We start from the raw sequence: 17,132 nt of genomic DNA on the forward strand, positions 1-17,132 counted from the left end.
TTCCACAAAATAGAAACAGAAGGTACTCTACCCAACTCATTCTATGAAGCCACAATTACTCTGATACCTAAACCACAAAAAGACCCAACAAAGATAGAAAACTTCAGACCAATATCCCTTATGAATATTGATGCAAAAATCCTCAATAAAGTTCTTGCTAACCGAATCCAAGAACACATCAAAACAATCATCCATCCTGACCAAGTAGGTTTCATCCCAGGGATGCAGGGATGGTTCAATATACGGAAATCCATCAACGTAATCCAGTATATAAACAAACTCAAAGACAAAAACCACATGGTCATCTCGTTAGATGCGGAAAAAGCATTTGACAAGATCCAACACCCATTCATGATAAAAGTCTTGGAAAGATCAGGAATTCAAGGCCCATACCTAAACATGATAAAAGCAATCTACAGCAAACCAGTAGCCAACATCAAAGTAAATGGTGAGAAGCTTGAAGCAATCCCTCTAAAATCAGGGACTAGACAAGGCTGTCCACTTTCTCCATACCTATTCAACATTGTACTTGAAGTCCTAGCCAGAGCAATTCGACAACAAAAGGAGATCAAAGGGATACAAATTGGAAAAGATGAAGTCAAAATATCACTTTTTGCAGATGATATGATAGTATATATAAGTGACCCTAAAAATTCCACCAGAGAACTCCTAAGCCTGATAAACAGCTTCGGTGAAGTAGCTGGATATAAAATTAACTCAAACAAATCAATGGCCTTTCTCTACACAAAGAATAAATAGGCTGAGAAAGAAATTAGGGAAACAACACCCTTCTCAATAGTCACAAATAATATAAAATATCTTGGCGTGACTCTAACTAAGGAAGTGAAAGATCTGTATAATAAAAACTTCAAGTCTCTGAAGAAAGAAATTATAGAAGATCTCAGAAGATGGAAAGATCTCCCATGCTCATGGATTGGCAGGATCAACATTGTAAAAATGGCTATATTGCCAAAAGCAATCTACAGATTCAATGCAATCCCCATCAAAATTCCAAATCAATTCTTCAACGAATTAGAAAGTGCAATCTGCAAATTCATCTGGAATAACAAAAAACCTAGGATAGCAAAAACTCTCCTCAAGGATAAAAGAACCTCTGGTGGAATCACCATGCCGGACCTAAAGCTCTACTACAGAGCAATTGTGATAAAAACTGCATGGTACTGGTATAGTGACAGACAAATAGACCAATGGAATAGAATTGAAGACCCAGAAATGAATCCACACACCTATGGTCACTTGATCTTCGACAAGGGAGCTAAAAACATCCAGTGGAAGAAAGACAGCATTTTCAACAAATGGTGCTGGCACAACTGGTTGTTAACATGTAGAAGAATGCGAATCGATCCATTCCTATCTCCTTGTACTAAGGTCAAGTCTAAGTGGATCAAGGAACTTCACATAAAACCAGAGACACTGAAACTTATAGAGGAGAAAGTGGGGAAAAGCCTTGAAGATATGGGCACAGGGGAAAAATTCCTGAATAGAACAGTAATGGCTTGTGCTGTAAGATCGAGAATTGACAAGTGGGACCTCATGAAACTACAAAGCTTCTGCAAGGCTAAAGACACCATCAATAAGACAAAAAAACCACCAACAGATTGGGAAAGGATCTTCACCTATCCTAAATCAGATAAGGGACTAATATCCAATATATATAAAGAACTCAAGAAGGTGGACTCCAGAAAGTCAAATAACCCCATTAAAAATGGGGCTCAGAACTGAACAAAGAATTCTCACCTGAGGAATACCGAATGGCAGAGAAGCACCTGAAAAAATGTTCAACATCCTTAATCATCAGGGAAATGCAAATCAAAACAACCCTGAGATTCCACCTCACACCAGTCAGAATGGCTAAGATCAAAAATTCAGGTGACAGCAGATGCTGGCGAGGATGTGGAGAAAGTGGAACACTCCTCCATTGTTGGTGGGATTGCAAGCTTGTACAACCACTCTGGAAATCAGTCTGGCGGTTCCTCAGAAAATTGGACATAGTACTACCGGAGGATCCAGCAATACCTCTCCTGGGCATATATCCAGAAGATGTCCCAACCGGTAAAAAGGACACATGCTCCACTATGTTCATAGCAGCCCTATTTATAATAGCCAGAAGCTGGAAAGAACCCAGATGTCCCTCAACAGAGGAATGGATACAGAAATTATGGTACATTTACACAATGGAGTACTACTCAGCTATTAAAAAGAATGAATTTATGAAATTCCTAGCCAAATGGATGGACCTGGAGGGCATCATCTTGAGTGAAGTAACACAATCACAAAAGATCTCACACAATATGTATTCATTGATAAGTGGATATTAGCCCAAAACTTAGGATACCCAAGATATAAGATACAATTTGATAAACGCATGAAACTCAAGAAGAATGAAGACCAAAGTGTGGACATTGTGCACCTTCTTAGAATTGGGAACAAAACACCCAGGGAAGGAGTTACAGAGACAAAGTTCGTAGCTGTGATGAAAGGATGGACCATTTAGAGACTGCTGTATCCAGGGATCCGTCCCTTAATCAGCTTCTAAACGCTGACACCATTGCATACACTAGTAAGATCTTGCTGAAAGGGCCCAAATATAGCTGTCTCTTGTGAGACGATGCCGGGGCCTAGCAAACACAGGAGTGGATGTTCACAGTCAGCTATTGGATGTATCACAGGGCTCCCAATGGAGAAGCTAGAGAAAGTACCCAAGGAGCTAAAGGGATCTGCAACCCTATTGTTGGAACAACATGATGTACTAACCAGAACCCTGGAGCTCTTGTCTCTAGCTGCATATGTATCGAAAGATGGCCTAGTCGGCCATCAATGGAAAGAGAGGCCCATTGGACTTGCAAACTTTATATGCCCCAATATAGGGGAATGCCAGGGCCAAAAGAATGGGAATGGGTGGGTAGGGAAGTGGGGGGCGCTATGGGGGACTTTTGGGATAGTATTGGAAATGTAATTGAGGAAAATATGTAATAAAAATATTAAAAAAAAAAAAGAACTTCAAGTCTCTGAAAAAAGAAATTAAAGAAGATCTCAGAAGATGGAAAGATCTCCCATGCTCATGGATTGGCAGGATCAACATTGTAAAAATGGCTATCTTGCCAAAAGCAATCTACAGGTTCAATGCAATCCCCATCAAAATTCCAACTCAATTCTTCAACGAATTAGAAAGAGCAATCTGCAAATTCATCTGGAATAACAAAAAACCTAGGATAGCAAAAGATCTTCTCAAGGATAAAAGAACCTCTGGTGGAATCGCCATGCCTGACCTAAAGCTGTACTACAGAGCAATTTTGATAACAACTGCATGGTACTGGTATAGCAACAGACAAGTAGACCAATGGAATAGAATTGAAGACCCAGAGATGAATCCACACACCTATGGTCACTTGATCTTCGACAAGGGAGCTAAAACCATCCAGTGGAAAAAAGACAGCATTTTCAACAAATGATGCTGGCACAACTGGCGGTTATCATGTAGAAGAATGTGAATTGATGCATTCCTATCTCCTTGTACTAAGGTCAAATCTAAGTGGATCAAGGAACTCCACATAAAACCAGAGACACTGAAACTTATAGAGGAGAAAGTAGGGAAAAGCCTCGAAGATAGGGGCACAGGGGGGAAATTTATGAATAGAACAGCAATGGTTTGTGCTGTAAGATTGAGAATTGACAAATGGGACCTCATAAAATTGCAAAGCTTCTGTAAGGCAAAAGACACTGTCAATAAGACAAAAAGGCCACCAACAGATTGGGAAAGGATCTTTACCTATCCTAAATCAGATAACGGACTAATATCCAATATATATAAAGAACTCAAGAAGGTGGACTCCAGAAAATCAAATAACCCCATTAAAAAATGGGGCTCAGCCGGGCGTGGTGGCGCACGCCTTTAGTCCCAGCACTCGGGAGGCAGAGGCAGGCGGATTTCTGAGTTCGAGGCCAGCCTGGTCTACAAAGTGAGTGCCAGGACAGCCAGGGCTACACAGAGAAACCCTGTCTCGAAAAACCAAAAAAAAAAAAAAAAAAAAAAAAAAAAAAAAAAAAATGGGGCTCAGAGCTAAACAAAGAATTCTCACCTAAGGAATACCAAATGGCTGAGAAGCACCTGAAAAAATGTTCAGCATCCTTAATCATCAGGGAAATGCAAATCAAAACAACCCTGAGATTCCATCTCACACCAGTCAGAATGGCTAAGATAAAAAATTCAGGTGACAGCAGATGCTGGGGAGGATGTGGAGAAAGAGGAACACTCTTGCATTGTTGGTGGGATTGCAAGCTTGTACAACCACTCTGGAAATTAGTCTGGCGGTTTCTCAGAAAATTGGACATAGTACTACCAGAGGATCCTGCAATACCTCTCCTCTGCATATATTCAGAAGATGTTCCAATTGGTAAGAAAGACACATGCTCCACTATGTTCATAGCAGTCTTATTTATAATAGCCAGAAGCTAAAAAGAACCCAGATGCCCCTCAACAGAGGAATGGATACAAAAAACGTGGTATATTTACACAATGGAGTACTACTCAGCTATTAAAAAGAATGAATTTATGAAATTCCTAGGCAAATGGTTGAACCTGGAGGGCATCATCCTGAGTGAGGTAACCCAATCAAAAAAGAACTCAAATGATATGTTCTCACTGATAAGTGGATATTAGCCCAGAAACGTAGAATACCCAAGATATAAGATACAATTTGTGAAACACATGAAACTCAAGAAGAACAAAAACCAAAGTGTGGACACTTTGCCCCTTCTGAGAATTGGGAACAAAACACCCATGGAAGGAGTTACAGAGACAAAGTTTGGAGCTGAGACAAAAGGATGGACCATCTAGAGACTGCCATATCCAGGGATCCATCCCATAATTAGCCTCCAAATGCTGACACCATTGCATACACCAGCAAAATTTTGCTGAAAGGACCTTGATATAGCTGCCTCTTATGAGACTATGCCAGGGCCTAGCAAACACAGAAGTGGATGCTCACAGTCAGCTATTGAATGAATCACAGGGCCCCCAATGGAGGAGCTAGAGAAAGTACCCAAGCAGCTAAAGGGAACTGCAACCCTATTGGTGGAACAACAATATGAAATAACCAGTACCCCGGAGCTCTTGTCTCTAGCTGCATATGTATCAAAAGATGGCCTAGTCTGCCATCACTGGAAAGAGAGGCCCATTGGTCATCCAAACTTTATATGCCCCAGTACAGGGGAACACCAGGGCCAAAAAGTGGGAGTGGGTGGGGAGGGGAGTGGGGGGAGGGTATGGGGGAATCTTGGGATAGCATTGGAAATGTAAATGAGGAAAATAACTAATAAAAATACTAAAAAACAAAATAAATAAATAAATAAAACCGTCCCCCCAAAGAAGCTTATAGAACACCAAATAGATTGCACCATAAAGAAAATCCTCCCACCACATAATAATCAAAACACTAAATATACAGAACAAAGAAAAAGAATTAAAAGCTGCAAGGGAAAAAGGCCAAGTAACATATAAAGACCTATCAGAATTTCACCCAACTTCTCAACAGAGACTCTTAAAGCCAGAAGTACCTGGGAAGATGTCTGCATAAGAGACCACAGATGTCAGCCCAGACTATTATACCCAGCAAAACTTTCAATCACCATTGGAAGGAAACAAGATATTCCCAACAAAACCAAATTTAAACAATATCTATTGACAAATCCCATCTACAGAAGATACTAGAAGAAAAATTTCAATCCAAGGAAGTTAACTACATCTAAGAAGACACAGGAAAAAAATTATCACCAGCAAACTAAAGGATGGGAAGTGTGCGTGCGCGCACACACACACACACACACACACACACTACCACTACCACTACCACTACCAACATGAAACTAACAGGAATTGATAATCATTGGTCATTAAAATCTCTAAACATCAATAGACTCAATTTCCCAATAAAAAGACACAGGCTAACTGAAGGGATGTGAAAACAGGATTCATCATTCTGCTGCATTACAAGAAATACACCTCAGCAACAAAGATAGACATTATCTCAGAGTAAAGGGCTTGAAAGGGTTTTTCAAGCAAATGGATCCAAGAAGCAAGCTGGAATAGCCTTTCTAACATCTAATAAAATAGACTTTCAACCAAAATTAAGTAAATGCCTATATGCCACAAAATTGGAAAATCTAAACAAAATGGACAATTCCTTTGGTAGATACCAATTACCAAAGTAAAATCAAGATCAGGTAAATAATTTAAACAGTTCTACAACCTCTAAGGAAATAGAAATACTCATTAAAAGTCTCCTAACCAAAAAAAGCCCAGGGCCAGATGGTTTTAGCACAGAATCCAACCAGTCTTCCAAAGAAGAGCTAATACTAATATTCCTCAAATATTTCACAAAATACAAACAGAAGGAACAGTGCCAAACTCATTCTATGAGGTCACAATCACCTCATACATAACTACACAAAGATTATCAAAACTTTAAGACCAATTTCCCTTATGAACATTGATGCAAAAATACTCAATAAAATACTCACAAACCAAATACAAGAACACATCAAAAACATCATCTACCATGATCAAGTAGGCTTCATTCCAAGGATGCAGGGATGGCTCACCATATGAAAACTCACCAATGTAATCTACCATATAAACAAACAAAGAAACTGGATGTCTGCATGTAGAAGAATGCAAATAGAATCATATATATCACCCTGTACAAAACTCAAGTCCATGTGTATCAAAGTCCTCAACATAAAACAAGATACACTGAACCTATTAGAAAAAAAGTGGGGACTAACTTTGAACTCATTGGCACAGGAAAAAACTTCCTGAATAGAAAACTTCCTAAACAGATAGTGTAGGCACTAAGATCAACAATTAATAAATGGAACATCATAAAACTGAAAAGTTCTGTAAGCAAAGGACAGCATCAATAGGACAAACTGGCAGTCAACAGAATGGGAAAAGGTCTTCACCAACCCTACATCCAATAGAGGGCTAATATCCAAAATATATAAAGGACTCTAGAAATTAGACATCAACAAACCAAATAACCCAATTAAAATGGGGTACAGATCTAAACAACGAATTCTCAACAGAGGAATTTCTAATGGCTGATGTTCACCATCCTTGGTTATCAGGGAAATGCAAATCAAAATGACTCTGAGATTCTATCTTATATCTCTCATGACTAAGATCACACATTCAAGTGACAACATATGCTGGTGAAGATATGGAGCAAGGTGAACATTCCTCTATTGCTAGTAGGAGTGCAAACTTGTACAACCACTTTAAAAAGCAACTTGGTGGTTTCTCAGAAAACTAGAAACAGTTATACCTCAAGACCCACCTATGGCTGGGTTGGGGAGCAGCGTGGGGGGGGAGGGTATAGGAGGCTTTGGGGATAGCATTTGAAATTTAAATGAAGAAAATATCTAATGAGAAAACGTCAAAAAAGACCCACCTATTCCACTCCTGGACATAAACCCAAAAGATGCAGCACCATACCATTAGGACATTTGCTCAACTATATTCATAGCAGCTTTATTTGTAATAGCCAGAAACTGGAAACAACTTAGCTGTCCCTCACCTGCAGAATGGATAAAGAAAATATGGTACATTTGCACAGTAGAATACTACTCAGCTATTAAAAACAAGGACATCACAAAATTTGCAAGCAAATGGATAGAACTAGAAAATATCAGCCTGGGGGCTGGTGAGATGGCTCAGTGGGTAAGCACACTGACTGCTCTTCCGAAGGTCCGGAGTTCAAATCCCAGCAACCACATGGTGGCTCACAACCACCTGTAATAAGATCTGATGCCCTCTTATGGTGCATCTGAAGACAGCTACAGTGTACTTATTTATAATAATAAATAAATCTTTATTTAAAAAAAGAAAAGAAAAAGAAAATATCAGCCTGAGTGAAGTAACCCAGACCCAGAAAGACACACATAGTATGTATTCACTTATAAATGGATCCATAAAGTACTGGATAACCATACTATAATCCATAGATCCAAAGAAACTAAGTAACAAGGAAGGCTAGGGGAGGATGCTTGAATCTCACTCAGAAGGGGAAATAAAATACAGACATTGGAGGTTGATGGAGGGAGGGAAGTAGGTGAGAAAGGGAGTTGGGGGGATCAGATATGGGGAGGGCTGGTGGGAGAGGAATAAAAGAGCTAGAGAAAAGAGGGGGAGAATTAGTGGGAGAGCATCTCTGGAACTAGATGGAGACCCAGGATGTGGGAGTGACCATAGCTGAGACTCCTAGCAATGGGGGATTTAGAGACCAAAGTGGCCAACTCCTATAGCCAGATGAGGCTTCCAGTAGAGGGAAGGGGACACCAACTCACTCACAAAACCTTTGACCCCAAATTTTTCCTGCCTATAAGATGTGCAGGGATAAAAATGGAGCAGAGATTGAGGGAATAGTCAACCAATGACTGACCCAACTTGAGACCTTCCCACAGGAGACAGCCAACTCCTTATACTATTAATAATACTTTGCTATGCCTGTAGACAGGAGCCTAGCATAATGGTCTTCTGAAAGGCTTCATCCCAGCAGCAGATGAAAGCAGATGAATAGACCCACAGCCAGACATCAGGTGGAGGTTCTGTGCAGCTGAGCATGGGAGCCTGCCAGTGAGGACCAAATATACATCTGGTAGATTCAGGTAGGCAGTATCTCTGAGAGGACCCTGGCCAAGTTAGAAGTCACTTATATTAAAGGGCAGCATTGCAGAAGGTCAGGACATAGCTAAGGAGAGCAGAGAATGGGGTCAGAAAGAAAGAGAGTTGCTGGAAGGTGGATGGTGGCAAGACTCTGAGCTGATGCTTATAAGCTAGACTTGGCTCCTGATCACTTCCTCACTTCCAGCCAGAATCCCTCTTATTGTACTTAGAAAGGATTCTGTTTGTCCTCGTCATTGCTTTATTGCTGTGAAAAGATACCATGACTACAGCAACCCTTAAAAAAGAAAGCATTTAATTGGTGGCTTGCTTATAGTTTCATAAGTTTAGTCCACTGTCATCACAGCGAGGAGCATGGCCACAGGCATGGCAGGCATGGTACTGGAAAAGTAGTTGAGAGCTATATCCTGATTGGCAGGCAGAGAGAGATAGGGCCTAGCAAGGGCTTTTGAAACCTCAAAGTCTACTCCCAGTGACACACTCCCTCCAACAAGGCCATACCTCCAATTCCTTCTAAATGACTAAACATTCGAATATATGAGACTAAGGGGTCCATTCTTACTCAAACAACCATACTGTTCATTCTTTGTATCTGCCTATTTTCCTGCTGGCCCTATCGAACACAATTTCCATGGTTACTCACTCTTATGACCAGCTGAGCAAACAGTAGTACTATATTCTTACCCCCAACTCTAGCTTTTTTACATAGAATATTTCCTGACCTTTATTACTCAAACAAGAGCCTGTGGTGCTGGTGTTCTGATGAAGGCCCAGGGAAGGCTAGACTCTGCACTCTTCACTTATTCAGCAGATGCTTTGCAAGCTCCAGAGCTTAGTGGGGAACAGCAGGGAACAGGCTGCTGATGCTGTACATATGTGCACTGGACAACAAGCAACTAAGCTAAGAAAAATCAAGTTGGTGTGTCAAAAGTGCCCTTGAAGTCATGAGTGCAGGGCATGCTTGGATGGAGTTGCAGAATGGTCTTCCTGAGTACACAGTAATGAGAGGTTTGAGAAAGTGGACACCATTGTGCTGGGGACTAGCCAGAGAAGACCAGTAAGTGAGCCACTGCAGCTGAAGCCTAATCGGGAGGTATACAGTCCTGTCCCCATGATAGTCACATGTCCTGGGGAAAGACTAACAACAGAAATAAGCCCTTGAGAAGCCAGGGCAGAACCACGTATAGGGGCCAGGATCACCCTTTCTGGAAGGCTCTCAACACAAGGAGTTGAAAACTCCTTGTGATGAAAGTGAAGAAAAAAGAGGAAGTCACAGGGGACAGTCTGATGGAAGAGACTCAAGGTGAGTGGAAGTCAGCATCTGTGGTTGAAGGGGCAGTGACAGTTGAGGCAGGGACCCTCTACCAGCAGCAACCTGCTCCTCCTCTTCCCTATAGTAGAATCCTGACTCTGTGATAGCAGTGGCATATCTGTTTAGGTGAGCACCCTCATGATCCAAGCCAGTTACAGTCTCTAGTTTTTCCACACCAGAGCAGAGCCTCCCTTTAACTGGAAAGTGAGGTATAGCAGATGACTGTAGTGGGTTCCATGGAGCACCCTGTTACTCCAGATCAGGGAACGTGAAATTAGAATCCTGCACCTGCTCTTTTTACCTGCCTAGCAGGCAGCTGGCTGATTTTCCACTGGGAGGAAGAAAAGTTAGTGCCCAAGAATGGTGATTCAGAAAAGAAGGTAGATTTCGATGGCAGAGAGGGATACCTCAGCAGAACCTAAAGTCTTTGGCTGCTGGAATTCCCAGAGTGAACCAGAGTTGGGGGCTGCCACCTGGGGTCCATATGTTCCTGCCCTCTGAATGGCAGGGGTTAGATAGGCACAGAAAGGACAATGGCCTTCCAATAGGAGGCTCACAGATCACATGTGCAACACTGGAGCTCCTTCTCCTGTGACTTCCTACTTTCCATCCCTCCTATCCTTGCTTATAGTGGGATGAGTCTTCAGTTCTTTCATAATTAGGAAACTTTGGCATCTATTTCATCTACTCTTATTTTCCAAATGATTTACAATTACAGAAAAAGTTTACTTTTTTCTTATGAAAATAGCTTAGGAATAACTTTTAAAAACATGTTAGCATTCCTGTAAATCAGATACTATTGTGCCTTGTTTTGTAATCTTACCACTGTGAAGTCAGGGTAGAAAATACATCATCTCTTTCAGATTCCTGGAATAACTTCAAAAGCTCTGGATCCCCAGATAAATGTGCAAGAATGCGCAATTCAATCTGTGAAAAGTCTGTGAGACAGAGTTCTGGGTCAGTTTATGGTACCCCCATCATTGACTCACCCCATGCCACTCTCAGTCTGCCTCTCTGTGGGGCTCAAGGTCATCACACATCTTCCTATCTGCCAGTCTCCCTTAGCCTTAGGAATATAGGCTCTTTTCTATGCCGGCAATTCCAAAGACCGTTCTTCCTCTTACAAGGTCAACAAAGCCTCCAGAATGGGCATTGTTCATTCATTATCTATATTTAGCACAACTTTATGAAGGGCCTCCTATGTGCCAGGATCCCCTGGAGATATGTTAGTAAACAATATAGACATAGAACCCTTCCTCCATGGAATTTACATTCTAGCAGATATTATGAGTAAATCATTTGGTATGTCAGAAAAAGAGAAATGGAAAAAATGGATCAAGGTATAGTTTGGGAGAGAGTGGTGTGTATGTGGAAAGCTGGTGTCATGGTGGGGTAGCCAGCTCCTTTGCTTCTAGACCTTAAGAAATTTACAATGAACAAAGACAAGAGGAATACTGGAAGGCTATAGGGTCTTGAAGTTCAGGAGCACAGTGGCTAGAAGGGCTGCTTGAGTAGGCAAGGGGAAGGGGTGGGGGAGGACAAAGGAGGAGGAAGCAGATTGAATGAGCTATGGAATCAAAATACAGCAAAATGAGGGGGTTCTGAAAGCCAAAGACGTGTTATTACCTAAAGTACATAAGAAATCTTTGTTTCAAGGTGGGGACATCCACATGGAGACAGGGGGGTGGGGAGGAGGTATGGGATGAGGAACAGTCAGAGAGTGGATAGGGTGGGGGAGAATAAAATATGGAGTGTAAAAATAAATAGATAGATAGATAGATAGATAGATAGATAGATAGATAGATAGATAGATAGATAAGAAGCACTTAAGTTTAAAAAGGGAGGGATCCACAGAGCAAGGTCATAAGAAATAATGCAGCAACACAGAGTCCCTACTCCTGTAGGGCCATGTGCAGGAACCCACAGTGACTAAGCTGGTCCTCAGGGCTCCCAGTCCAGGAGACTGCAATTACTTCTGCATCAGAGGGGTTGGAGCGATCAAAAGACAGAGCAGCCATATCATGAATCTCAACTTCCTTGTGGCCAGAAACTTCCTTTAATGATCTGGCTTTTTCTTTTCTCACATTGCAGAAGTATGCCCTTGTCATTACTAACAAGATGGTCGGCCCCTTCTTAGATAGATATTAGAAGATAACCCCTCTTCTGCCATGTGTGCTCTGATACCCTGTCTTTGGAACCCAGGTCATCCTGTGTGTCTCTGGTACTGAGAGCATGACCGTGCTGTTCTCTGTCTGCTCATAGAGTTATTAGCAATTTTAATAAATAAGTTAGTCCCAGCAAAAAAAAAAATCCTTGTTTCATATAAGTATTTGCTTCAAGATTTATTTGCATGAATATGTAATGTATTTTATATGTATCTTTGCGTTATTTAGTTGGTGAATATTTGAACTTCATGAAAATGCATAAAGCAAGCTACAAGACAGTGGCATCCCTCTACCATCCTATGTATGTACCTGCTGCCAGGAAGGTGTGGCCTTCAGAGGACACAAACAGGGTTCTTGGTGAGATGGTGACAGTCTCCTCTTCTTTACCTAGAATTGTCATTTCAAGAGCATGTGGTGAGTTTCACTATCCACTGACCTGCAATAATTCTTCATACAGAGATATTTCAATATCATCCATGAATAAAAGTCTAAATATTTAATTTTTTACTTTCTAGTAATTCAATTAAAAAATAAATGCCACTTGAAGATAAGAAATTTTTCTATTATCAAAATTCTCTGCTCTGTCTACAATTATGATAAAGAAAGTAAAAATGTCAGACACTGACACCCAAAATCACTCTAGCAAAGCACTAGAGATTAAGCCCCACTGACTGGAAGATTTACTCAGGGCTATGGCAGCTATGTGGTCCCCACCGGAGTACACCACAAAAGGGTAGCTGCTTAAGGTGATGATGTGTATTTAGAAAGGAGTGGTGTTCCTGTGACTCCTGGGTCAATGCCCACAGCAAAGCAGCAGCACTGACCTGGCCACAGCTTATTGGGAGTGGACATCCTAGCGCCCTTTACCAGATGGGGATTTTCTTTTTAAGGAATGTGACCATCATCAGCATTACATGTGGGATAACTCAAAAGAAAAAAGAATTTTCATATACTGTTATAAACATCTCCAGAAAACATTAGGTTTTATTAAAACTCAGTGCTATTGTGTGCGCATTTGTTTGTTCTTTATTGGGAAGTTGGTGGGGGAAGGACGGTGGGAAGGGAGATATTTCCCTGGTATAATTACCATCTATTTTAACACATAAACTGCTAAGAGGGAGGTACTATATCACTTCAGCTGCTTTTTATTTTTCAATGTAGGTTTAAGTATTGGTCATGTAAACATAGAGGAGAGCTCCAGAAAAGAATAACAGTTATATTGTAAGAAAGTAACTGTAAACACTTCTGGGTTTTTAAGAAATGCTCTGGAGATTTTAACAAGATAGAAAGTAATGTGTTACCTTTAAAATTCCAAGGCTTAGAAATCTGAATTGGGTGCTTGGAGATACCCTGGATATTCTAAAACAAAAATAATAGTTTTAGTTGAAATGTGTACTCTTAATATGTACCACTTATGGTTTTTAAAATATATAGTATTTATTAAATATTTTATTAAATATATAATGCCAGCATACTATGCAAAAGTATATTATCATATAATACAACTAATATGAAAGTTTCAATAGAGACACCACAAATGACAATCAGCAAGTATGGGAACTGCCTTGACTCTGGCCTGTGTGAGCCTGAGATACATACAGTGACCTGCCAGTAACCCAAATTATTAACTTTCTTAATTGTAAAAAATTGCAACATGATAAAGGTAGATTTCTAGGAAATCTGTTATTCTTTTAATTTAAAAATACTCCTTTTTTCATTAATTTCATTAATACATCCTGATCACAGCCCCCCCTCCCTCCCCTGCCAGTCCCGCCCTCCCAACCTACTTGCACCATCCTCTCCCTTCCCTACCCAGGTACCAACCCACCTTGGCATATCAAGTTGCATCAGGACTAAGTGCATCCTCTCCCACTGAGGCCAGACAAGGCAGCCCAGCTAGGGGAAAGGGATCCAAAGGCAGGCAACGAAGTTCAAGTCAGAAACACCCCCACTCCAATTGTTAGGGGTCTTACATGAAGACCAAGCAGCACATCTGCTACAAACCAAACCCAGTAACACACACAAAAAGGGTTATATGTCATGACCAGAGAGAACTGTCTCAGAAATGTGTGACTTGTTTAAAAATCTAAAACAATTAATACATAGTACTCATGGAATAAAGAGCTTCAAAATACAGTTATGTTGTACAGAACAGAAAAAGGCAATGGCAAATCCAACTCTCACTCAGCCTATGTCAGTATACACACTGAAACAACTTACTATGAAAGGGGAATTTTTTCCAAAACAGCACGTAGAAAGTTTACTGATTCTGAGTAATTTCACTGTCTAAATCTGTCTAAAATAGACTGGTGCTCCCCACCCATCAGAGTCAGAGCATCATCAAGCCAAACTATAGTTAACACACACATTTGGCAGCTCTTGGAAAGCACTGTACGGTCAGGAGCCGCCAGCAGGGGTTCAGGTCCAGACATTATTTCCCACAGAACGCAGCATAGTAGTTTTAATGATAGCTGTTTTACCAAAATAAAGGAAATGTATGGGTTTTCTATTAGTCCTGAGAAAGTAGTAAGCTTAAGCTTACTGTGCTTAGATGAACTGTAAAGAAATATTTTTGATAATTAAGGCTTTTTTGCAATATATCAAGTAACAGAATAGAAAAAAAAACTCACCAGATATTTAATTTACACAGCAAACTTTAACCATTTCAAAAAAAATTAAAACATACATCTTGTCTTTGGTCAAATGAAAGACTGTCATCTTAAGAAGAACCTTTTTTTCTTCCTTAAAAGATGAGACTTTAGCTTTTTCTTCTTCCACTATTGCTAACAGGTACTAAGATAAATTAAATTGTGCCTTATATTTTGATACCTTGCAATGGATATTTTGTCCAATAGGGACTTGCTGAGGCATGAATGGGAGTTTGGGATCCACCTTAGCAGAGGACTTTAGCCAGTAATCAGTGCCTTTACAGCTGATAGGGCAGGAACAGTTACTATAACAGTGCCATACTGTGCTCTCCAATTGATGCTAGAGGACCATAAAATCACTGAACAAGAAAAAGCATTTCAGGGGTTAGGAATTCTACTCAGTGGTAGAGTGCTTGCCTAGCAAGTGCAAGGCCCTGGGTTCAGTTCTTAGCTCTGAAAAAAAAGAAAAGAAAAGAAAAGAAAAGAAAAGAAAAGAAAAGAAAAGAAAAGAAAAGAAAAGAAAAGAAAAGAAAAGAAAAGAAAAAGAGAAGAGAAAAAGCATTTCAGCCGGAGTTGCTTCTATGAAGTGTCCCCAATATAATACGTCTACATAGCAGAGCTATTAAAACTCAATAAATCAACTTCTAAAATAGAAATAGGTTGAGTTTTTTGTTTTGTTTGTGTTTATAAAGAAAACCAGAAACATCCATGGAACTGTCTATTGTATGGAATGGCTTTTGAAGAAAAATAACCTCTTTGTTTTAGAGCAAAGTGTTAAAGATAGAAGAACTATCACATGACCCCATCCAGTTTCACCCTGTGAGCATCTTGGAGTTGGCCGCAGCTAAACCCACAGGTTGTATTACTATCCTCTAAGCTCTGTGCTTTGTTCTCATTGATTTTTTTTAAACCTAATCTCTTTTTTTATATGACACTTAGTCATCATGTCTCTTTAATGTCCTCTTGGCTGTCAGTTTCTCATCATGCTTTACAATTTTAAGGAATGCTAGTTAGATAGGAAACTCCACCCCAACAAGTTGGGATTTGTCTTGATAGAGGGGGTGGAGGGTGGAGGGCATAGAATTATGTTCTTGGGAAAATGATCAAAGTGATGTGTCATCCTCATGTTGTTCTGTCAGGACATAGGCTGACAGAACAGGACCTTCTTGCTGTTGGCACCAATCTCCACACAATATTCTAGGCCTCTTTTTAGAAAGTTACTTTTTTTTTGGAGTAAAATATTTTATTAATCATTTTATTTGTTTACATTTTCAAATGATATCCCCCTTCTCACAGCCCCCCCCCCAAAGTAAAAGCATTCACATTGGATTAGTTACTTCTGTATCACCATGACCGCAGATCTGATTTTTAAAAACTTATTTTGGAAAAGATTTATCTTGGCTTCCAATTTCAAAGGGTTCATTGCATCATGGCATCTTGGAAAGAGCATAGAAGAAGTGAACAGTTTATAGCATGGTCAGGCAGGAAGCTGACAAAGGTGATGTCAATGCTTGGTGAGTTTTTAGTCATTTCCCTCTTTTACTCTGCCTAGGCCTCCAGATAACATGGTGTTATCCACACCCAGGGTGGGTCCCCAAGGTTAATCTCATGATTCTTATGGGAATAGGGCTTGTGAAGAAAGGCCATGTTCTCACCACATTGCATCATCTCTCTAGCAACACAATACATCATAAGCTTAGGTATTTTCTACCCAGACAGTGACTCACTATATAGCCAAGGTTGGCTTCCACTCTCCATTTCCCAGACACCTGTATTCTGATTCATTCATTTTTCCTTTAAATTTGTAAGAGCTCTTATTTGATTCTTTGTGTGTGGGTATATGCATGTATACACCAGGGGAGGTCAGAAGGGATTTCCAGATTCCTGTTCACACATAGCTGTGTATAGTTGTGAATCACTATGTGGGTGCTGGGAGTTGAATCTGGGTTCTCTGCAAGAATAGTGAGTTCCCTCAACCACTGAGGTGATCCAGTCCCTCACTCATGTCTGTTTATGGCTTCATGGCCTATTCATTTTTATCATTGAATAATATTTCTCTGTATGGATGTAACATAGTTTACTAATCCATTGAAGAAATTTTTGTTTGCTTCCAAGTTTTAGCAATAACTTCTAAAATTGACATCGTATGTATTTATGTGCAAGATCTTAAATAGATCAAAGTTTTCAGATAAGTTTGATAAGCTGTGGAGTTTGATGATTGGATGAAATGGCAGTTTGTATCAAACTGTTGAATTTGGGCTTATACATTGATTCAGCAAGTGAAGTTGTTTGCTACCAGGTCTGCC

The 17,132-nt window shown here is 40.2% G+C and overlaps 1 protein-coding gene across 1 annotated transcript in view; it reads right to left on the minus strand.

Moving 5' to 3' along the window:
* Positions 1-17,132, minus strand: part of Poln (DNA polymerase nu) — a 141,797-nt gene that overhangs the window by 69,515 nt on the left and 55,150 nt on the right. The window contains exons 15-17 of the mRNA XM_085836355.1: positions 13,480-13,537; positions 12,488-12,565; positions 10,837-10,951 (exon numbers count right to left, since the gene is read on the minus strand). Of these exons, the coding sequence (XP_085692481.1) occupies positions 10,837-10,951; positions 12,488-12,565; positions 13,480-13,537 (251 nt within the window). The remainder of the gene's footprint in view (positions 1-10,836; positions 10,952-12,487; positions 12,566-13,479; positions 13,538-17,132) is intronic.

The sequence above is a fragment of the Mus caroli genome, unplaced genomic scaffold (genome assembly GCF_978045245.1).
Source record: "Mus caroli unplaced genomic scaffold, Mus_caroli_1 scaffold_4, whole genome shotgun sequence".
Classification (NCBI taxonomy): domain Eukaryota; kingdom Metazoa; phylum Chordata; class Mammalia; order Rodentia; family Muridae; genus Mus; species Mus caroli.